This window comes from Podarcis tiliguerta (genome assembly GCF_965153285.1).
Source record: "Podarcis tiliguerta genome assembly, chromosome: 2".
Lineage (NCBI taxonomy): Eukaryota > Metazoa > Chordata > Lepidosauria > Squamata > Lacertidae > Podarcis > Podarcis tiliguerta.
This window is the reverse complement of record NC_139535.1, coordinates 55630725-55653022: the sequence shown is the minus strand read 5'-3', so window position 1 is coordinate 55653022 and position 22298 is coordinate 55630725. Positions and strand designations below refer to the sequence as shown.

Sequence of the window (22298 nt, the reverse complement as noted above, 5' to 3'; positions counted from 1 at the left end):
TTGTACCAGATCAAAACAGTAGTTTATAGCTTAGAGAGAAGTGGTTTTTCAGAATGATACAAAGTCTGAGATACAGTGGTGCCTCGCAAGACGAAATTAATTTGTTCTGCGAGTTTTTTCATCTTGTGAATTTTTTCGTCTTGCGAAGCACCACTGTGCATTGACGGTTTCCCATAGGAATGCATTGACGGTTTAAAAAAAAAAGGCGCAAGACGTTTTCATCTTGTGAAGCAAGCCCATAGGGAAATTCGTCTTGCGAAGCAGCTCAAAAAACAAAAAACTCTTTCGTCTTGCCAGTTTTTTGTCTTGCGAGGCATTCGTCTTGCGAGGTACCACTGTATTGCTCTCAATTATAACTTGTGAGGTGCATCTAACCATTTAGCAACTACTTCTGAAAACTCAGCTTCCATAGAGACTTAAAGGTTTGGTAAATCAACCTGAGAATGGACCTTTATTACCAATGTAGCAAATAACTCTTAGGAAGCTTTTGGGCTCTTGCTGCTTGTATAAAGCCTTTGAAACTTGACACAGAGGTAGATGTCAATGGAACTACAGCCCGAAGATCACTTTCAATACTTTTGCACCCAAATTTTAGTGCACTGAGTGAGGGGCCCTACCTTGTGCCTACCAATTGCTTCTCCCCCAGCCACAGGCCACTAGGTTAGCCAAGACCAGAGTTGCACTATGGCAGTTACCTGTAACAATATAGTAAAAAGACATCCGGGCATATATATTTAAAGCCATAAAACACACTCCAAAACATCTAAGGGAAGGGAGCATATGTTGGAGAAAAACCATCGGTATATTCCATTCCACAGAGATGATCATGTAAAGGAAAACTGATAGAAATAGCCTACTCCGTCAAATGGCAGAGTATCGTGCAGCTCTGTAACCTTTTCCATTCAGCTGCCGTGCCATGCTTCAACAGTACAGGCCAGGGATCCCCAGCTGCATCTGCCTTTCTGCTTTCTCTGGAAAGAGGGCGGCCTGCTTGTGTAGATCAGCACCCCTGGTGCCCCAGCCAACTAGAGCCTAGCCCAGGTTCCCCTTCATTTTCCAGCCGCCTTATAACTGCTGCAAAGCCCATCACTGCTTGTATCTACAACTGTTCTGTGATGCTTATTGATGCTTTTACAGTATTGGAGCAACTGGGCCTGCTTATCACACACATCTATCAAATTGGCTGATTAAAAAAACCACAGCAAATTCCTAAGCCTCCTCAGATGCTTGTTTTTCTTCCCTGTACCAATACATGTTTCAACTGCTGGAACGTCAGAGAAACGTCAACCATTAGAAACGTGGTCAGCCCATGTAGTAGGAGAGGCACCCATGTTTCTTCCCATTCCCTCTAGGAGTTTAGCCTGGAAACAAGTTTCAGCAACTTCAATAAGAACACAAACCTAGCTGTGTTTCTCAACAACACAGGACCACAATGCACTTTTATTTACATATACATAGCTTATTAGAAGCCATTTAAATAATAAAGCAAAAAATCAGGTGCAACACCATCAAAACAGCAGAACCAACCACTGCCAGAACAAGGTGTCTTCAGCGTTGGAGAGCCAGTTGTGAAAAAGCAATTCCTGAAGCGCGTCGAGAATTTTAAGTCAGCCTCTGGAAGGGATGGGAGCACAAGGCAGTCAAGGTCTCTGGTCAACAAGGCAGCAGAAAATCTCGCAGCGTGTGCCGTGTTCTCCCCCCTCCCACCATTCCAAGGAGAAGTGCCAGCAAGTGATGCTCCACAGGTCCGAAAGGGCAAGACATTCCATACAGCAGGGAAACAGTGTGAACTATCCAAAGACAGCATGAACTGCTATCCCAGGAGGGGAGCACTGCTGCTTTGGCAAAACAAGGAAAGAACTCAGTGATGGCAACAGCTATAAAAGTAGGTGGTAGTGTTCTTTTGGCTCAGATCAACTCCTTTCTCCTCTGAAAGCAGAACATATACAAGGGTTAGGCAAGCGGGGCAGATTTGTAGCAGCAGAATATTCAATGGCCCTGTTAAGAGGATTTCTTTCTCCCAGGGAAAAGTCCTGCCCTGTCCAGATAAAGTTTGCATACAGTCCTTCATCTAAAGAGCCTAGTGTGGTTCACAACAGAAAAATACAAAATATATAATAAAAGCAAACCAATAACCTCCCCCTCCCACAAACACATCTAAAAAGCCATGGACTGTTAACCAGCCAAATGCCTGGTTGAAATGCCTGGTTTTCACCTTTTGCCTAAAGATATGCAACAAAGGTGCCAGGTGTGCCTTCCTGGGGAGAACGTTCCCCAGACGGAGTCACCACAGAAAAGGCTCATTCTTGTGTTGCCACCCTCTAGACCTCTCACGGAGGAGGCACAAAAATAAGGGCTTCAGATGATCACAGGGCTCAGGCTGGTTCATATGGGGAGAGTCTACAGACTACCACGACTCCTCCCTGACCTTCAAGTCTGACCTGATGTCACACCAAGTACCCCGGTGGGCACAGACCAACTCCACCCTGCTCAGCCAGCCAGGTCTCAATGATACATACCACAACAGCCTCCTCATCCACAATCAGATCATGGATGAGGGAGGTCTTACTCAAGAGCAAACCTGGCATTCAGCAACAGCAGCAGCAAGTCCAAGAGCTGGCTGACAGGACAACTGCAATTCCCCAGGTGGAGGAGGGGCTGGCACACTGCACAGTCGCTAACTGCCTGTGCTGTGTGCCCCTTACAGTCTACCCCACCTTCCGCACTATACCTCCCCCTACCCTGAACCACTGCAATTAGGTCCCTCTCCCCAGCTTTCCCCAGCTCCTCTCTTCCCAGAGGCAATAGAGTTCATTTGGAAACGCAGTTCATGGAGTCTCTGCTTTCTACACACGTAAACAATCATGGCATTCTTAAAACACATTTTTTTCTTATTCAGCGTGTCCCCAAGTCCCACTTTCATGTCCAGGACATATATTTGCACCAGAGGTTCTATGCATGTTCAGAAGAACATGTGAGCACACACACAGAGTGGAAGTATCTTGTTCAGAAACTCACCTGTCATCTCCTGAAAGGCAGTAAGCTGCGCATAATCCTCAGCCACCTTCATGAAGAGCTCATCTGTAAACAAAACACAGCAACACAGGATTGGTGTCTCGCCCACAGCTGGCTTCAGTAGGAACACCTGAACTGACCTGAACTTGGGAGGCAGCAAATGGCCCCTGGCTACAAAATTATGACTGAATGATAAAAGGGAACAAAACTCAGAAATAAGCATCCTGGATATCCTTTGGTAAACACAGTGATACCCTGAGATCTACTGCCCTGCCCCACCTGTCTACTCTCATCAGATTGCAGCCATAATCTTGATCTTAGTGGAATTTGGAATTGTGGTGCAGTTCCACCTGGCGAGAAAGCATGAGCAAGGTACTCAGCATCACCCTTATTTATCAGGAGCCACAGTGATGCCATATGCAAACTGTCCCCAACCAAAAGGAGAACAGCAGTCTTCTCACTCTGGGCGTGACTGTCCAGAGGCATTAGCCACACTTAAGCACCATAAAGCCTTGCAATGCACCCTGGAAGCAATACTCACCCACATTCTGTCCAGTCTTACTGGAGGTTTCAAACAGCTCGGCTTTGATCTCTGAAATGACAGGATGTCAGACGGAAAGTTTTAGTGGTTTTACTCTACAATGGGGACCGCCATTGTAGATGCACCAATGTTAAGAGCTCCTGGTGCCCTGTGATTCCCTTTCTCTCCTCCCAACAAGTGAAGAAGAAAAGCCTAACCATCCGCATAGTCCTGCACATCATGGAAGTCAATTCCTCGCCTTCTCCTGTCCTCGTCCAACAAATCACACTTGGTGCCACACAAATAGATCCTGCAGTTCTGCAGAGAAAGAGAACAAGGCAGGTACTTCCATGCAAGGTCAGTCTAGCAAGCAGGTATTGCCAAGAATCCATGTAGCCAAACCAACAGGACCCACCCTATTTTTGTGTGACTGTGGTTTTTTAAATTGTAAGTTTTAAAACTGTTTCATACTGTATTTTAAATTGTTGTAACCTGCCCTGGAACCTTAGGGTGAAGGGCAGGTAATAAATTAAAATGTAGTAGTAGTAGTAACAGTAATAATTTGACATGCCCAAAATGCAATCCTAAGGTGCACACAATTAACAGAGCTCAGGGAATGGTTACACACAATGCTGTTGTGCTGCTAAATCCACCTGGGAGACGGTCTGGAAGCCTCATACTTTTAACCTTCCCAAAAACATGAGATACAAGTCAAGCAACCATGAAACCTATCAACAACTGGCCCCCCTCCCTTCCTCCCTCCCCCTGAGGAACTGCCCTCCAGTGTCCCAGTATACAAATTATAGAATGATGCTCCTCTGTAAGACCAACATTCCCTGTGGCTCTCCCAGTGAGGCGAATATTTCTTTTCTCCCTGCCTGGAAATGGAGATCTACTTACCTCCTCAAAGTTCTGCAGCTCATTCACCCAGAATTTTGCTCTCTGGAAACTGCTGCTATCAGTAAGATCTGTGGAAGTGGGGAGGTGTCAAGACTAGATCCCACCCAAAAAGTTCATAAAGCAGATTCACTGACCCCTGTATATATAGGCAGAGTAACTGAGGTACTGAAATGAATAGGTTGGCTAGGAAAGAATTGCTCTCTTTCCCTGAACACCTCATAATAGAGCCTCTGTCCACACATCTTGAGTTCTTTTGTGGCACACAAAATAAGATAATAAGATATAATAAGATAAGGTAAAGGTAAAGGGACCCCTGACCATTAGGTCCAGTCGCAGACGACTCTGGGGTTGCAGCGCTCATCTCGCTCTATAGGCCGAGGGAGCTGGCGTACAGCTTCTGGGTCATGTGGCCAGCATGACTAAGCCGCTTCTGGCGAAGCAGAGCAGTGCACGGAAACGCCATTTACCTTCCCGCCGGAACGGGATTTATTTATCTACTTGCACTTCATGCTTTTAAACTGCTAGGTTGGCAGGAGCAGGGACCGAAGAACAGGAGCTCATGCTGTTGCAGGGATTCGAACCGCCGACCTTCTGATCGGCAAGCCCTAGGCTCTGTGGTTTAACCCACAGCGCCACACACACAAATCCCCTTCCACGAAGAGTTAAAGGAAAGGCTAATGGGAACTGCCCAGCTTTCTTGACTTAGACACCATTTTTTTTGCCTGAGGTAAAGGGCAAAATGGCCCCCTCTTTCCATGTACAAAAGCTAACTGGATTGGTAGTTGAATCTCGTCTCAACAGTGGCAAGAGGACACAAGACAGGCCATGTGGCACACACAGCTCTGCCCTCCAACACCTCACTGTGTCTCTCTTACCACCATCACCCATCAACTGCCTGAGGCTCCTGTCTCATTTCACCTAACTGTAGAGCCAGTCCTGTTGAGCAGCCATAGTTTGACTGCCTTGGTATGCCAAACCACAGCCTAGTATCACTGGGTAGAGACATTTTCCCTCCTATTAAGGTAATACCCATGCAGTTTTGTGTTCAGGCAAAGAAACACCAGGAAACCTCCAATGATAAGGAATCTCCCATGGCCAACACAAATCATGTAATTTATCCCAGACTAGTGGTAGACTAACGATTTCAGCAACTCTGCTGCCATCATAATAGCTATTGGGGAGGAGATAGAACTACACGTGCAGCTTTCACAGAGCTGTCCTCTTAAAGACAGGAGCGCTATAGAAGCAGCTCCTTGCCTCCCTTCTGGCCTTTACAGGGCACTCTTAAAGTGGCGCCATGGAGAGGGAAGGGGGATGGACACAAATGAAGACAGGAATTGGTGTCTGAATGGTGCAAGGTAAGTGTTGCCCCAACAGAAGAAGCAGGCTGCCATGTGGGCTCTATTTGAGGATATAAAATGTATTTGGCAGGGGCTAGCTCTTTTCACAAACACAAGCACAATGATACAACGCCCAAAGCAATGCATGAGAATCTCTCACTGCTGCTAGTTCTGAGGCAGAGCAAACTGCCCTCTCTATTGTGGAAGTGAAACTGCTAATAGACACAGCTTAGGAAACAAGAAAAGCTGGCAAGTAAAGCAGCGGCTTAGTGACCACATCCTGAGGAATTGGTATTTCCATGGTGTTTTTAACTGGACACCTGCACATCTGCAGAGGAACCAAGTCTGTGCAACTAGAGGGCAGTCTGTCACTGTAAGAAAGCGATGACAATGGAGAGATCAAGGGACCCTCAACTAACATACTGATGGAAGGAGGGCCTGAGTATGTAGCAAGCAATAATCCCCAAACAACATCCCAATTATACTCCCTCTGTATTTGTTTGATACTGTTCCCAAATATTTGCACACAAATCTCCTTCAGAACAATGGATTGGCTAGCACAGCCCTTTCCAAGTTTGTAAGAATGTTCTCCTAGCATTGGAAGTCCAGGGCTACATGGGTACCTGAGTTGGCATGCAAGTGAACTCTTACCATAACATACAATGGCAGCTTTTGCCCCACGGTAGTATATCCGGCTCATGGCCTCATAACGCTCTGAGCCAGCTGTATCCTAGAAAAGGGAGAAACAGTAAGATTTTGTACCCAGCAGCTTAGAATCCCGGTGGAATTCAACATAGCACTAAGGAGCCAGTCTGCTTGTCTGTCAAAATGATTTCACTTCCCTGTACAGCGGTACCTCGGTTTTTGAACGTCTCCACTGATGAGCATTTCAGTTTTCGAATGCTGTAAACCCGGAAGTAAATGCTTCGGTTTTCGAACACGCCTCGGAAGTCGAACATGCCATGTGGCTTCTGCTGAGTGCAGGATCCTGAGGCCTGGCTGTCAGCTATTGAGTTTTCAGTTTTCAAAAGTTTCAGAACTCAAACAGTCTTCTGGAGCAGATTATGTTTGAAAACTGAGGTACCACTGTATATTGTTCTGGGGATTCACCCAACTCTCCAGAGCAGCTTTAGGGGAAACATACAGCAATGGGGAAAGCCCAACCGCAGTAGTGGGAGGCCTTGTGCTGGCGTCTGCTAACAGAACTGGGCAGTGGAATCCGGCCCCTAGAGCTTGGCATAGAGCCCTTTTTCAATTAAACGCAAAACAGGCTGATCAAAGTGAAGGAACGAAAAGAAAAACTGTCAGCGTTGTGGAGTAAATAGAACGTTTGCTGGGCAGCTCAAAAGAAATAAAAGAGAAAACACAGTGATTCAGCTACAAGTGCGAAATAATTAAATAGCAGCATTAAACACACAGAGAGAAAACCAGTGTACAACAGTAAAGACCAGACATTAAGAGCCGGGATTTGAAAACCACAAATTGTTTCAAAGGCCAGACTAAATAGAGAGGTCTTTACGTGGTGCCAGAAAGGTGCCAAGCAAGCATCTCTGGGAAGGCCGTTCCACAGTCGGGGTGCCACCACCGAGAAAGCTCTAAAGTTCCCAAACGGTGCCCCACAAACCTAACTCAGGTGGTCTGCAGCATGTCTGTCAACAACAGGAGCAGTGGGAGCTCTGGGACAGACCAGAAGCGACAGGTAGGAGGAAGCGACTTGAAAGGAGTGAAGACCAGGAGCCAGAAACATATTGTCTTTTACTGTATTACCATTTGTATTACAATTGGAATTGATAGTGTATTACGAAAACCATGCAGCATCTAGCATAGTGCATTACAACAAAAAGAAAAATAGTTAAGTAGTGCACCAAGACCCTTAGCAAATTTCAAGTTGTTCATGGAGGAAACGTTTGGGAAACACTGTTCTAGAAGCCTCCTCACACTTGTCCCCCCCGTCCCCTGCACAGCCAAAGCATGTCCCATTAGTTCTCTGGTTGTTTATGTTTGCCACACACAGCCAGTGTCATTCCCATCTTAAGACTTACCCAGATTCCCAAGGTTACGGTCCAACCTCCCACTGGCATCACTTTGGCTACAAACGCAGCACCTATTGTCTAAAATAAGAAGAATACATATGAATGCAGCTGCACCACCTCATCAGCTCTTTAAAAGTAGCCACTAGTGGCAAACAAGTATTTCTTCCAGACAGCCAAACCAGGAAGTTTTTACAAATAGGCAAAGAATTGCTGCACCCCCCCCCCCCACTCCTTTTAGGCTGTCAGAACATTACAAACAAATGACTAACACAAGTACATACTGACAGGTAAGCTAGTAAATATTTCTGTGGATTAGTGACATCAGTGAATCTCTTTGCAAGGCTACCTTTAATAGAGGCTACCTTTAACAGATAGCAGATATTAGCAGTTTCTTTCTTTTCCCTAGCCAACATGGCCCCTTCTGATATGGCACGTCGTTGTCTTACGGGCCTTCTTAGTTTCACTTTCTTTTAGGCTTCAAAGTTCCTTTGTGGTTACAAACCGCTCACCAAATGTCCATTTCACAACATACAAGATTCACTGATAAAGATTTAAGAAGTGGAGGGGTGGGAGCGGAAGAGGACTACAGATTGCTCAACCCAGTTGCCACTTGAAAGGCTCTCCACATCTGCCCCCCACCCCCCGAAGGACACACTCACGTTCTGGTAAGGTCCCACAAGGAAGCGGTTGTGAACGTAGCGCTCCACCAAGCTGGTCTTGCCCACGTACTCTTTGCCCAGCATCACAACTTTGGCATCCACACGCTGCCCGCTCATCCTCTTGCCCTGGCAGCCGTGTGTTCCCCTCCAGGTGGTCCAGAGGGATCCCCAACGCCCCCACCTGAGTCGGCTGGCGCAGCCTAAGAGAGATGCAGCTCAGGTGGAGAGGCTCACCTGCAGTAAGCAGAGGAGGAAGTACAGCAAGTGTCTCAGGAGCAGAACCTCCCCGTTCCCACGTCACCTCGAAAGCTAAGAGGGCTCCAGTAGGCATAAGCCAGAAGGCCTGGCACTGCCCAGAATGCAGGTGTGCCCTGCATCCTCCACAGCTGTTGCTGTGGTACCTCGGGTTACATACGCTTCAGGTTACACACTCCACTAACCCAGAAATAGTGCTTCAGGTTAAGAACAGACCTCCAGAACGAATTAAGTACTTAACCCGAGGTACCACTGTACTGGCACGCAGTAGCAGCACTTCAAAAAAATGCGGAGAGGGAGGCAAAAAAGGGCAATACTATTCACAAGGACAACAAGAAACGTATTTCTCCAGCACTACCCATTTCTGCGGCAGCTGTCCACCGGGGTGCTGCCGTCCGCTCTAAGGGGCTGGACTAGATGATCCTCAGGGTGCCCTCCGACTCTACCATTCCGCGATTCTACGCTGCTCTGTCCCCAGGGGAGGGGCGCATGGGTTTCCCTTGGCCTCCACGAACTCCCCCCATGTGGGCGCACAGGGGCTGAGGGACTGGCTCCAGGTCTGGCAGGACCCTGGATCCGATGACGCGGCAAGGGTGATCCTAACAGGAGGCTCCCCGGAGGCTTCGGGACAGCGCTCAGCGCCCAGCCCCGGTTGCCCGGGCGGCAGGGGCTGGCGGCTTCTGCAGGGCCGGGCTGGGGAGGAAGAGGGCGGCGGCACTCACCCCGGTCTCATGGCGCTGGAGGCGGTCGCCGCTGGCGGAGGCGGGAGGGAGTCGGGACGCGGCGGCGGCGGCGGGGGAACGAGCCGCCGACGGACCAGTTCCCAGCCAGCGCTGCTGCTGCGGCGGAGCAGCCCGGGGAAGGGGGCGGGGCTTCGCGGCGGGGCCGGAAGCGCGCGGCCGCGGCGGGGCGGGGCTTGCGTCCCCCCGTGCACGAGGAGGGAGGAAGAAGGAGGCGGCGGAGCTGAGGCGGCGGAAGCGCCTGGGCTGCTCGTCGCGGAAGTCGCTGCCGCTGCCCTGCCCTCGCATGGCGGCCGCTGGGCGCCGCTGGCCGCGATCTTCGGGACTGGCCGTGACGCCGGAGAGAGGCCTCCGCCAGCGAAAGGCCCGGGAGGCGTAAGGCGGGCCAGGCCGCCGGGCGACCGCCGCCGTTTCCTCTCCGTCTCCTGCAGGATTGGTGACCGCGGAGGTGATGGGGAAATACTTCCTGACCCTGAGCGTCCTCAAGGGGCCCTGGGACCAAGTCTTCGCCGCCTTCTGGCAGCGCTATCCGAACCCCTACAGGTGAGCGCGGGCCGTGGGGTCTCCTCTCTCCCTCCCCCTCACCAGTAGGAAGTGAAAAGGGCTGGGCTGGGGGGGGCACAGTGTTTTCCTCGTAGGGAATGCCGGGCGACAGCCTGACAGAGCGATACTTTCTCCCTCCCGTGATCCCTGTTCCCGTCATTGGCTCCGGAGCAAGCCCCATACATTTCGGGTGGCCCCGCACTCGGGGCAGATGCGGCATTCCCAGCCCGAGCCTGTTCACGTACATACAGGCTGCTCGGTTGGCTGAGGCTTGCCGCTAGGGGAGCGCGCGTCGGGGTGCTCACAGCCCCGACTTGGTGGGCTCAACCTGGCGATCTGTGCTGCCCCCAGCGGCGGTCTCAAGACGGGGTAATGCAGTGGGGACAAGTCTGGCGGGAGACGTACGTGCTGGTGAAGCAGTTGCCTTTCTTCTCTGCCTTGGCCAAGGCCGCTGCATGAACCTTTCACCTAGTGCGCCGGGAGAGGCTTTGATAGCCTCTTCTTTGAGGCTAAGCCGTCGGAGCTTGCTGTTTACCGATCATTTGGATTTTGGGAGGTGGGGCAGGGCAGGGATTTCTATAAACAGGAGTAAATAAGATCAAAAAGATTTGCTAGATGATAGATTAGCACAGGCAGATATGCTGGAGGTACCGGTGTGGTGTGTGTAAAAAGTTTGCTCTGGAAGAGCCATTTTCAAATGCCACAGGCAACCTTTTATTTTTGCCTGTTGCCTTGACTCTTGAGGAAACCATCCTCTTAATCAGGCTTCCTCAAACTTGGCCCTCCAGATGTTTTTGGCCTACAACTCCCATGAGCCCTAGCTAGCAGGACCAGTGGTCAGGGATGATGGGAATTGTAGTATCAAAAACATCTGGAGGGCTGAGTTTGAGCTCTTAACACTGCTGTAAAAGTGCACATGCACAGATTTGTGTTTTCATTAGGGATCAGTTGATTAAAACCAACTACTAGCTTCTGGTGGTGATTGACTCGCCTGTAAATCAGCCTGTAAATCATCTGACATCACCGGGACCTCAGGTAATCCTTTTTTCCTTTGCAGAGTGACTTGAACTCAAGCTGAGCTACAAAGGAAGATCCCAGCCAATCTAAGCAGGGCTTGAAGTCAGCACTGATTAGCTGAGTGGCACTGTCATTAAGCCTCAATTTTGGCTAGGGTCAGCTACACTTGGGAGCTCTGCAGCTCCCTAAGCCACATGTTAACATCGTACATGCCATCTAGTGGAGGTGGCTTGGGAAAAACAGCTAAACTGGGGCCTAAGTGGGACAGAGGGAAGCAGTCCAGCTAGGAATGGCATTCTGCTCTGCTGAGTGACTGGATAGGAGGCAATGTACTCTTGTCACATGATTATACACTTAGGAAAGCTTAGAACAGCCTTCCCCTAATCTGGTGCCCTCTGGGACTACCAACTCCTATCTGCCCCAACCAACATGGACAACAGCCAGGGATGATCAGAGTTGTACTCCAAAAAAACAACTGGAGGGAACCAGTTGAGAAAGCACAGCTTAAAATGAATTTGCCAGATTCTCTTCTCTCCTCCCCAGCAAACATGTCCTGACAGAAGACATTTTACACCGAGAGGTGACAGAAGACCAGAAGCTGCTTTCCAGGCGGCTCCTCACCAAGACCAACAGGATGCCTCGCTGGGCAGAGCGCTTCTTTCCATCCAATGTCGCCCACTCTGTCTACATCCTCGAAGATTCCATTGTGGACCCAAAGAACCGAACCATGACCACATTCACCTGGAACATTAATCACGCGCGTCTTATGGTGAGCAGGCTTTGAGCAGGGCTAGCAGCATAAACTCTTGCTGTGTTTCATCCTATGGGGAGAGTTGATGGTCATTTTGTTGTGCCATCTCTTGTGCCTTGCAGGTGGTGGAGGAGCGGTGTGTTTACAGAGAGAACCCTGAAAACAGCGGCTGGACAGAAGTCCAGCGGGAAGCTTGGGTTTCCTCCACTCTGTTTGGTGTCTCGCGTGCTGTCCAGGTGAGTGGTCAGTGACCCGTGTCTCTTGATATACTTCAGTTGCAAAGAGGCAGTCTTAGAAGAGCTCAGCATGACGGGTACCTCTGGATAGTTGTGTAACTGGGAACTAGGGCTGGGCGATATCAGCTTTTCAACACTGCTTTGTATCACCAGCCAAACATCACAGTTAGGTGATATACCCCAGTATTGAAAAAACAAGATGCATTGGCCTCTGCCCGCAAGACACCAGGTGAAACTGCCCCAGCTCTCGCCTCAGGCGCAGCATGGGGGCTCCTTTAACTGCTTGCTGCAGGGAGGAATTCAGGAGTGGTGGCATTTTCACCAGCGATATACTGCTGAGTGAAACTGACATCACTGTCTGCTCCTCATACAGCTGCTGGCTGATATATTAATATATCACCCAGGTCTACTAGGAACATAGCTGATGGGCCAGGCTGATTCCTCTGAGTTCAGGTTGTGTAAATGAGTGGACTCTGGCGGCATTCATTATTCTTTTCTCTGCTCACGCCCCCTGTATTCTTGTTTTAGGAGTTTGGCTTGGCCAGGTTCAAAAGCAATGTGACCAAGAGTACCAAAGGGTTTGAGTATGTGCTGGCCAAAATGCAAGGTGAGTACTGTTCCTAAGCCTCCAGCATTGTTAGCATATTCAGGTTCTAAAAAGCACACAGATTCCTTTCACCAGTGCCAATATTTCCCCCCTTTAGTTTACTGCACCCATGAAAGCATGTAAATTTTGTTGGGAGAGCAGCAAATTTGCTGCATCAACCGGAGGCTAGCACCGAATAGAGTAGAGCTTGTTCCCTTTTCTGCAGGAAGTTCCAAGAGAGTTTTGGGTTGCTAATTTCACCAGTCCTGCTCCAGAGTAGTTTCAGCATTCAAAACCAAGGAATGAGGTGAAGACAGAAAATGCAGCTTTAGAATGTCTGGAGCTACCTTTTGGGGGGCAGGCGTCTTCAGTGCTTGTTCTAGGTAAACCTGTAGACTTCAGACTTTTAGCTAGTGGCAATATGGACTATTGAGAAAACAGCAGGAGAGTTTCCCTTTGGCTCCCCGTTCCTCTTTTTCCAATTGGTGTTTCTCATGAACATTAAGGCTAGATAAAATAACACTTCCTTAACTATGTGGAAGGAGATGCCCACTGTAGAGAGTGATACCTAAACAAACAGCAGCAGCAAACTAAAATGCTTACATTGATTTTTTGTTCAGACCTTCAGGCAGTTCAGTGGACATACTTAAGAGCTTTTGGCTTTATTACAGGTGAAGCACCATCCAAAACCTTGGTGGAAACTGCAAAGGAGGCAACCGAGAAGGCCAAGGAGACTGCCTTGGCAGCAACTGAGAAAGCAAAGGACTTGGCTAGCAAGGCAGCTACTAAAAAGAAGCAGCAATATGTTTGAAAAAAAACTCAGTTTTCCTGCTGTGGGGAATAGAATGCAACAAAATAATACTGGAAGGCTTACCTGTCTGTAACTAAGCGTCTCTTCCCTTGGGAAGCATGTCTCTAGCTTTTGTGTTTTTTTTAAATTGAAACTATACAAATCTGACAATCATCTTCTTTCTAAAAGGTGTAATTATCATTAAAAGAATAGACTTCAAGTTAATCCAGTGCCAGGGCCTGTTCCTCAGGTGGGCACCAATTTTCAAAGCTGTGAATATGCCAATAGAAGTCTTCCTGTTTACATTTCCCTTCTATGCAACTTGGAGGTCTCTGTATATTAAGATGTGGGTGTGGGTGGCTGCTGGTTAGTAAGTATGCTATAAACAGCCTCACCCATGTTTTGCATTCTTAGGAGAAAACCAGATGAATAGGATGCAAGAAATTAAAAACCTTTACTAGAATACTGCTGAGTACATAAGCGGATGGGTCACAAAACGGAAGCAATGTTTGTTTCGGGGAAAATCAGATACTTCAATTGGGTGGAATGTGCCATGGAATGAGAGCCCACTAGCCATTGTCCTAGCTGTTCCCAGCTCCCCTTGACGCAACCCATTCCATGTTGAGGAATTGGAGATAAGAGCAACCCGGATTTGCTAGCTTGTTCATCCTGCAGTCCTGGAACTAAGTGCATATCTGCTATAAAGTTGGAATGATTCAGTATGTCATGGTCTATTGTTGCCCTTGTTGAGACTTGCTTCCAGTCCTTAACAGGCCAAGCCTACCTCCTCTTTCTGACTAGGAGATGAGACACACAAGCTTTCACAGCGGGTGGGGCACACAAGACCATATAGCTACCCCATGCATAGCGTAAGCTGTCTGGTACACATTAAGTGCTGTCCCATTATTGAGTAATCCAAGTCTTTTATCCAAGTCTCTAGAAAATGTTCCGGCTTGGTCTAGCAGAAAGGTAGAGGTGCAACGTGGGTAGCACTGTCCTTTGCACCATGCAGAGTTTTGTTCAGAGCCAAATTCCATTCATGAAATCCTGGCTTTGCTGCTGGAAATCCATCTGGGTGAGAGCTGCCCTTATAACTAGGCTTCTGTCCATCATAACCAAAAGTTGCTGGCACTGGAATAACTGTGTTCCTGCCCAGTGCTGAAGGCAGCCACAACATCCTCTTCAACGCTGCTGAACGCCAGACCTTCCACGTCCACCTCTGCATCTTCTGTAGCAGAAAAAAAAATACATCAGAGTTCTTTACCAATACAGGATCTAGTATCTTTTACAGACACTCCAGAAGGTCACTAGAGGCAAGGGAGCTGGGACACCTCCAGATGTTGCTGAACTGCAACACCTGTCATCCTTGCTCATCCTTGGAGAGGACTGATAGGAGTTGTAGTCTGGCAACATTTGGAGCTGTCACAGGTTCCCCACCCCTGCCTTCCACAACCTGGTACTCTCCATGTTTTGGACTATAGCTCCCATCAACCTGAGCCAGCACAGTTGTGCTGGCTGAGACTGATGGGACTTATAGTCCAAAACATCTGGAAGGCACCAGGTTGAGGAAGGCTGTAGTAGGAAATGTCCAGTGTACCCTGCTCTTACATTTAGGCCTTCAATAGAACGCATCCAGCTATGGGGACCGCAGCACAGGCCATCCAATTGTACGGCAACACCCACCTGAATCGGAGCGTTCGGAGGAGAACCGAGAAGAGTCCAGGCTATCGGTTCGCAGCCTCTCCACGCTGGAATGAGCCAGCAACTCTTCCAGCCGCTGGTGCAGGTTCTGCTGCTCACAGCGTAGCCTCTCCTTCAGTTGCTGTGCTCTCTGCTCCTGCTCTTCCAGCTTCTGGAAGGGGAAAAGGGGTCAAGGACAATATCCAATAACTATAGCAAATGCTTCGGCTCTTTCCAGGTTCACCAGCTTTTGTGAGTTTTTGGGAAGCAACATTGCACTTCCATCACAGCTGTCCAGGAGGACTTTGATGTCTGGCTTATAAATTCCCTGGAAACGTTTGGGTGGCCACAGCTGCTGGCAAGATGAGAGATCACAGGGGTATGATCCAGCAGGGCCAAATGAAGCACCCAATGTGAATTAGTTCATATGCGGTAAAATAAAAAGGTATACCCCTTAGCAACAGAACACACTGCTAAAATAAGAGGTTTAGTCGCACGCATGTGATTTTTCACCCCTCTGGAGGTTGGAAGCTGTTCGATCCATTTCTAGCCCTACTCAGTAAATCTGTTGGATCCTGCTCATACACCTGTCTCGTGTGTTCCAAGTTTAAAGTACAAGGCTGGCAAGGCAACCTTGAAAGACAGCCAATAAGCAGGGAAGTGTGTCGCTTACCTTAATATGCAGCCTGGCTCTGTGCAAAAGACTAAGGGTTGTATAACGAGAGCACTCTGTGGGGACCTGTTGCTTTAGTTGATCCAAACAATGACGCAGCTGAGCCCTCCTGCCAGAGAAAAAGAGATCACAATGTGGGTTTGATGCATGAGATGGCACGGGAGTTTGCCATGTCTCTGGGTAGGGCCTTGAGGCAACTTCCAGGCCCTAAGTCTCCTCTAGCTAGAGAGCTATAGTCATCCATGTAGGCCAGGTCTCAGACTTCATTGTAATTAATTAACTTTATGTACAGAGGGGGAAACGGAACCAGATCTCGTCATCTGCCTGCAACTCTTACATGCCTGTCTTCCTGAATCCAAGCAAGCTGATATGGGTAGCAGATAAATACAAATTGGGATGGTTATAATAAGCAGCTTGAGCAGAATTACAGACACCCAGATCCAACCAACATGGCTTTCTTCCCATCTCTCATTGTATAGAAATCCTGGTAGAGTGATCCATGGCTACTGCATGTAGGATCTTAACAGTTGGAAAGCCCTACCATAAGAACACAGAACTAAAAACTGGCCCAAACGAGTTGTATCAGAAGATCCATAACACGGTCTTCGTCTAGTTATCAGAGGTGTGTGTGTGTGTTTGTGTGTATATAAGATCAAAGTGATTTGTGTTTGGAGGCGGTTAACTCCTTCAGACGTCTTTTAACTTCTTTAAAAAAACACAGGAGTTCCAATAATGGCTTTCCTGACATCTCATCTATTTACTGTAGGTATTGAGCTTTAAGGTCTAAGTTGAACATCTTGTGATCCTCTACCCCAATGGAAACCACATGTGAGCATTTTAAATTAAACCAGGAACTCAAAAAAGGCATTTTGGCAAGATATGATATACAGGGATTGACAATTATGCAAAGTTAATCAGGAGTGACAAATTTATCACATGGCACCTTCATTGCAGGAGGTGCCAGGATCTCAATGCTGGAGAGTCAAGACCAGGGGTCAGCAAACTTTTTCAGCAGGGGGCCGATCCAATGTCCCTCAGACCTTGTTGGGGGCCAGACTTTTTTTTTAAAAAAATGAACGAATTCCTATGCCCCACAAATAACCCAGAGATGCATTTTAAATAAAAGCACACATTCTACTCATGTAAAAACACACTGATTCCCGGACTGTCTGCGGGCCGGATTTAGAAGGCGATTGGGCTGGATCCGGCCCCCGGGCCTTAATTTGCCTACCCATGGTCAATACACTTTATTTACTTAGCTGTGGTAAGTACATGTTAACTTTATCACCATTTGATTGGAAAGTATGTATAGTCCTCCAAATATTTCACATACTTCTTCCCTTACATCTCCCTCCATGGACATTCTCCTATGTGCATTTAAAAATAAAATCCTATTGAAAACTAGTGGTCAACAGCATGCTAACTCCTTATACAAAAATTCGATGCACATCTCCTAAGTTTGGCAAGGTAGAAGTGGCCTGGGGCAGCCTTCTTACTCAGCTGTAAAATGCTTTTGCTACTTCATGAATTCCATCTCTCTACTTAGACAGGAAGTGCTCTTATAAAGATCAGCTGGTATGTTCAGTGCTGTCAACTCCCACTTCCTACTGAACATGATAAATGAGAAATTACCCCTCTTCTCCCTGGAACCCCAGCCCTTCCTATATGAAAATTTACCTGTGCTTCTCCAGCTCATTGTGCACAGTTCTGAAACGAAAGAAGAATAGGAAACAAGATTAATGGATCACATTTAGATTTATAAAAAAATGATAGTTGGTTTTGTTCACATTTTCCACTGAGACAGAAAGTTCTAATTCAATCCCAGTAAAATCCTACCTTCCCAAAGCTCAATGTCTACTATCCACATAGTGAATATGCAGGACAGGAGAGGAAGAAGATCCGTTTCATTCTCTAAAGTAGTTTATGAAGAAGCCCAGTAACTGGCACTGGACTGGACCAGTCAAGGTCCTGTTTGCTACATCATCAGAAATCCACACATCCAAGGGCCCAGGAAACATGTAATAAATAGCACAAATCCCTAAGTCTGGGCTGGCAGGTACAAGCTTGAGGTAATGTAAAACTAAATGCCTATTTGAGAAGAGTCAGATTACACAGAGAAAATGACATGTGCAACAGCACACTGCAAGAGGTGGGTGTAACTATTTTTGCAGTAAGAAAGCCGAGGGGTGGTACAAAACTCAGGGATGGAGAATACGGTTTGCATGTAGAAGGTTCCAGTTTCAATCCTTAACATCTCTAGGTAGGGCTACAAAAGACCACGGCCAGCCAGTATAGACCAGGCAGGCAATGTTGTGCTCTCGAAATGCTGTTGGATGGCAACACAGCTGTATGGCTAATTTGCAAGGATGATGGGAGATGCAGTCCGACATCACATTGGCTACGCCTGGCATATAGACAGCAATAGAGCTAGGTGGACTAATGCTTTGACTCAGAATAAGGCCGTTTCCTATGTTCTCATGCTTGTGGTTGCGTGACAGTGGCACAACTGGTTTTAAAGAACCAGATGTCAGGAATAGTCATAACTGCTAACCTCTATGCCAGGAATGCAGCTCCTCGGAGCTTGCACAATGTCACAGGAAATATGCAACCATCAATTAAAGCATTTTGTTTCCTGCAATTAGGACCTCTGTCTCCTATGGGATAGTAACGCAGTAGAGTATATGAACCTCGGGGTCCATGTATTGAAATGTGAGCCTTGCTCCAGTGGAAAATGTAAAAGCAAAACAAAATACCTAGTCCAATTCCCGAGCAAGGTAAAACCAATGAAGGAGGTTTTGATTTTCTTAAACCACAAAGCCAAAAACTGATGTCCAGGAGAGAGAGAGAACTCCACTGGTGGCTATGGCTTGTATCCAACTAATTTAATTCAGAGTAGACCCACTGAAATTCATGGATCAGTATTAATCAAACCCAGTAACTTCAGGCCTACTGTCCATACAACTAATGCTGCATTCAAACCTGGTTGCCTCATGTCATATACAAGCATTTGGTTTCTGGTGGAGACCCCATCACTTGGAAGAAGTGTTTTGCCAGCCTCGCTGAGATTTCACACCCCCATCTTCTTTATTTTTATTTCGCTATAGAGACTTCTGTTTTCAGTTAGTCCATCACCAGATGTTCCACTGCGGTACCAGTTCCAATGGCAATAGTAGAACAAAACCCGGGGTCTTACCTGAGGTTTTGCAGGGCATTCCGAGGCTTGGACCTCTTCCGGGGCTGCAACGAGTCTTTCCCGGAGTAAGGGGACAGCGAAGCGTAGCCATGTTCGGCTTCTGCGAGACAAAATCCGAGGCTCGGAACGATTTCGCCTCCGCACCATTTAATAACCCCCAGCCCACTTCTTTTCTAAGGAAACAACCCACCACCCCATTCCTCCGCCCCCCTCACACGGAGGACAGCCGGTCCTGCCTGCCTCCGATCGAGGAGCCACAGTATGGCCCTCATACCCCGCATAGCCAAATCACCGCCCCCGACCCTGAGATAGGCAGGTGGTACCTCTCTCCCTGCGCTCCAGGTACTCCGCCGCTTGCAGCAGCACCTGAATGTTGCTGGCCATGAGCTCCATGACAACAGACTCGGACCGAGCGAAGACTTTGTTACACCGTAACCGACCCACTGCCTTCGGCTCCGGCTCCGCCCCTTCGAACGCTCCGAGGTTCGAACCCCGCCTCTTCGAACCCTGGCGGCAGCCGCGGCAGGCCTCGGAACCGACTCCAGTTTTGGCGCGGGCCGAAAGCTTCGCTCCAGCAGCCGAGAGCTGCTTTTTGAACTGCCCGGAACTCCCAACACCCGTGACCCTCTGAAGCTCCGCGAGCCCACCCAGCTGACTTGTTTTGAATCTCACCCTGCGGCGGACGTGGCCTGGGAAACTAGCGCTCTCATTGGCTGAAAGGCTCGACCAGGCGTGGCTACGTCACTGCAGTTTCAAAACAAATTCGGGCGGGAAAAGGACGGGGCTTCAAATTTGAATTGGAGGCGGGGCCATCGCTCTCCAGCGGGAGTACAGTATATTGACGTGAGGGATTTTTAAAAATAAGGTTTCTAGGAGGAGGTCAGGCTTCTAACACCTCAGAATTCAGAGTAGTTCCTTCGTTCGTAGGTACTGTCGACAATTTGGACTAGAACCCCTCGCTTCATGTGTCGCTCAGTAGTAGAGCAAGTGCTTTGCATGCAGAAGGTCTCAGGTGCAATCTCCAGGTAGGGCTAGCAAAGACTCCTTGTCTGACCCGTTGCAGAGAGTAGCTCATAGCTGTCAACTTTCAGATTTGAAAATAAGGGATCAGCAGCCTCACCTGTCCCAGAGACTGTCTACGGGATATCTAACAATCCAGGATAGCAGCGGGAAACGGCGCTGAAATAAGGGAATTTCCCTCAAAAAAAGGGAATGTTGACAGCTATGGAGTAGCTGTCAGTCAGTGGGCAACACTGAGGCAGATGGCCCATCCAGTGCCCTACCTTGGGGCAGCTTCCTATATGTATGTCATCACAACTCGTGGTTGGGGAGGGTAAGAAGGGTGCTCTCTGAGAGAAGTAACCTGGGCTCACTATTATAGTGCAACAAGATAATTTCTCATAGGGAAAACAAAGTTTATCTGTCACATACTGCTCTTATTTAATACAATAGTTTACATGAATTACATGCATAATTTAAAGTGTGTGTGTGTGTGTTTAACATGCATACCCTGACTGATTTCCAGTCACATAAGGTACTCATATTTTCCTTATAGAGTTGGGCATGTGAATGTACAGTGGTACCTCGGGTTAGGTACTTAATTCGTTCCGGAGGCCTGTTCTTAACCTGAAGCACCACTTTAGCTAATGGGACCTCCCGCTGCCGCCACGCCACTGGAACACAATTTCTCTTCTCATCCTGAAGCAAAGTTCTTAACCCGAGGTACTATTTCTGGGTTAGTGGAGTCTGTAACCTGAAGCATTTGTAACCCAAGGTACCACTGTATGCTCTTCACCACAGCCACACGGTTATAATTTTAACAGACACGGTGGGGAAGTGCCTCAAACATAGACGTCTACTGTGTCTCATCTGCAGTTTATACGAAAACACTCGGGTCTGGGTTAGGTGTGACCGACAGGGCCATTTATCCTAGGAAATCCAAACCTACCATGGTGTTAAACAAGGCTGTGTCCTTGCGCCTACTTTATTCAACTTCTATATTAACTCCTTAGTAGGAAACATGGAGAAAGAAAAAGTCCCCCCCCCCTAAATTGGCTACTACACCCCTCCCGGTTCTCTTATATGCGGATGACGCAGTTCTAATTTCCTTCTCCTGTGTAGACCTAAGAAAACTTCTAAGATCTCTCACTGTTTATTGTAATGCTGAACAATTAACAATTAACTATAGCAAATCCAAAGTTATGGTGTTCTCTAAAAAAAGAATGAGACACAAATGGAGAATTGACAATCGACCTATTGAACAGGCATCATCTTTTAAATACCTGGGTATAACCTTCCAGGAAAAGGGCTCGTGGCATTATCAGGTTAATAATACTATTGCAAATGCCCAAAGATCTACCAAAGCTATTTTAAGGTTTTTCTATGGAAAAGGGGGCCAATATATTCCGGCAGCCTCCCAGGTCTTTGCTGCAAAAATATTAACAACTGACATGGTGGGGTTGATTCATGGGTAGCTTTAGGGAAACTTTGCAGTAATGGAAAAGCAGAAATGGAAACACAATTATATCCTCTGCTATTTTGCAGAGTAAAACAGGAGGCCTGTAATCCTATTGGTGCCAGCCGCAAGTAAGCCCTGCCAAGTTCAAAAGGGCTTATTCCTAGGCAGGTGTGTACAGAACTGTAGGCCTACCATATACCTTAAGTTATGCCAAGGCCTAATCCCCTGCTGCCCTCACCCTCACTGATGGAAGCTGTTGTCAGCCCTGTTCCTACACTAGCTCCTAAAGCAAATGTGAGAGGAAGCTGACAATTATATTATAATGAAAATTCATAATAAATCTTACAAGTGGAGCTGGCTATGCTTTTAGAATAGTCACCACTCCAAATGCAGCTGGGGAGATGGTCATATGAAGGATAGAGGGAAGTTCTGCACTGGCATCTTAAGTTTATCCTGACAACCAAGACGGTGAGAGTGAAAGGGGTCAGTGTCTCTTTAAAGGTAAACTAGAAAAACTTGCTAAGTTCCTAAATGTACAAATCGCCCTCCACCCACATACGTACATGGCTGCTTTTCAGACCTCCCTCCTCCCCCTGCCATTAATCAAAACTTTTAAATTCCTTCTTGCACTCTTTCGGGGCCTATCATTGGTACCAGCTAAAAGCACTGCAGTGGGTTTCTGGGATGAAACTCAAAAGTGTTTGGTAGAGGCAGAATTACAACCAAAGTGTTGGCAGCATTAATTGCTGAAGGTGGACACCCATGTGAAAGGTTGAATGAACAAATGAATCCCTGTATACACTTTCAATGTAACCTACAATTCCATTTACAGTGGTACCTCTGGATGCGAACAGGATCCGTTCCAAGCCCCATTTGCATCCTGAAGCAAATGCAACCTGCATCTGCGCG

The 22298-nt window shown here is 47.7% G+C and overlaps 3 protein-coding genes across 3 annotated transcripts; 1 reads left to right on the top strand and 2 right to left on the bottom strand.

Moving 5' to 3' along the window:
• Positions 1 to 1409: 1409 nt before the first annotated feature.
• RAB24 (RAB24, member RAS oncogene family) lies at positions 1410 to 9625 on the bottom strand. Its single transcript, XM_083424074.1, has 9 exons — positions 9445 to 9625; positions 8468 to 8701; positions 7818 to 7886; positions 6427 to 6505; positions 4436 to 4503; positions 3754 to 3853; positions 3557 to 3607; positions 3019 to 3081; positions 1410 to 1929 (listed from the first exon to the last, which is right to left on the bottom strand). The coding sequence occupies exons 2-9, from the start codon at positions 8582 to 8584 to the stop codon at positions 1862 to 1864; spliced, it is 615 nt and encodes a 204-aa protein (XP_083280200.1). The 5' UTR covers positions 8585 to 8701; positions 9445 to 9625; the 3' UTR covers positions 1410 to 1861.
• Positions 9626 to 14107, top strand: PRELID1 (PRELI domain containing 1). Its single transcript, XM_083424011.1, has 5 exons — positions 9626 to 10005; positions 11566 to 11791; positions 11896 to 12009; positions 12538 to 12616; positions 13267 to 14107. Exons 1-5 carry the CDS (start codon positions 9914 to 9916, stop codon positions 13404 to 13406), a joined length of 651 nt encoding a protein of 216 aa, XP_083280137.1. The 5' UTR covers positions 9626 to 9913; the 3' UTR covers positions 13407 to 14107.
• On the bottom strand, positions 13821 to 19554 carry MXD3 (MAX dimerization protein 3). Its single transcript, XM_083424098.1, has 6 exons — positions 19255 to 19554; positions 18932 to 19031; positions 17416 to 17445; positions 15739 to 15847; positions 15069 to 15237; positions 13821 to 14613 (listed from the first exon to the last, which is right to left on the bottom strand). The coding sequence occupies exons 1-6, from the start codon at positions 19322 to 19324 to the stop codon at positions 14495 to 14497; spliced, it is 597 nt and encodes a 198-aa protein (XP_083280224.1). The 5' UTR covers positions 19325 to 19554; the 3' UTR covers positions 13821 to 14494.
• Between the last annotated feature and the right edge of the window lie 2744 nt (positions 19555 to 22298).

Bases quoted from the DNA above. Each gene is read 5' to 3' on its own strand.
- MXD3 (XM_083424098.1), bottom strand. From the start codon at position 19,324: ATGGAGCTCATGGCCAGCAACATTCAGGTGCTGCTGCAAGCGGCGGAG. The intron at 19,032-19,254 runs GTACCACCTGCC...TTTGTCTCGCAG, and splicing joins CCTGGAGCGCAGGGAGAGAG to AAGCCGAACATGGCTACGCT. The intron at 17,446-18,931 runs GTAAGACCCCGG...CTTTCGTTTCAG, and splicing joins AATGCCCTGCAAAACCTCAG to AACTGTGCACAATGAGCTGG.
- PRELID1 (XM_083424011.1), top strand. From the start codon at position 9,914: ATGGGGAAATACTTCCTGACCCTGAGCGTCCTCAAGGGGCCCTGGGAC. The intron at 11,792-11,895 runs GTGAGCAGGCTT...TGTGCCTTGCAG, and splicing joins TTAATCACGCGCGTCTTATG to GTGGTGGAGGAGCGGTGTGT. The intron at 12,010-12,537 runs GTGAGTGGTCAG...TTCTTGTTTTAG, and splicing joins GTGTCTCGCGTGCTGTCCAG to GAGTTTGGCTTGGCCAGGTT.
- RAB24 (XM_083424074.1), bottom strand. From the start codon at position 8,584: ATGAGCGGGCAGCGTGTGGATGCCAAAGTTGTGATGCTGGGCAAAGAG. The intron at 3,854-4,435 runs GTAAGTAGATCT...CTTTCTCTGCAG, and splicing joins AGCTGCAGAACTTTGAGGAG to AACTGCAGGATCTATTTGTG. The intron at 1,930-3,018 runs GTGAGTTTCTGA...TTCTGCTTTCAG, and splicing joins TGCCTTTCAGGAGATGACAG to AGGAGAAAGGAGTTGATCTG.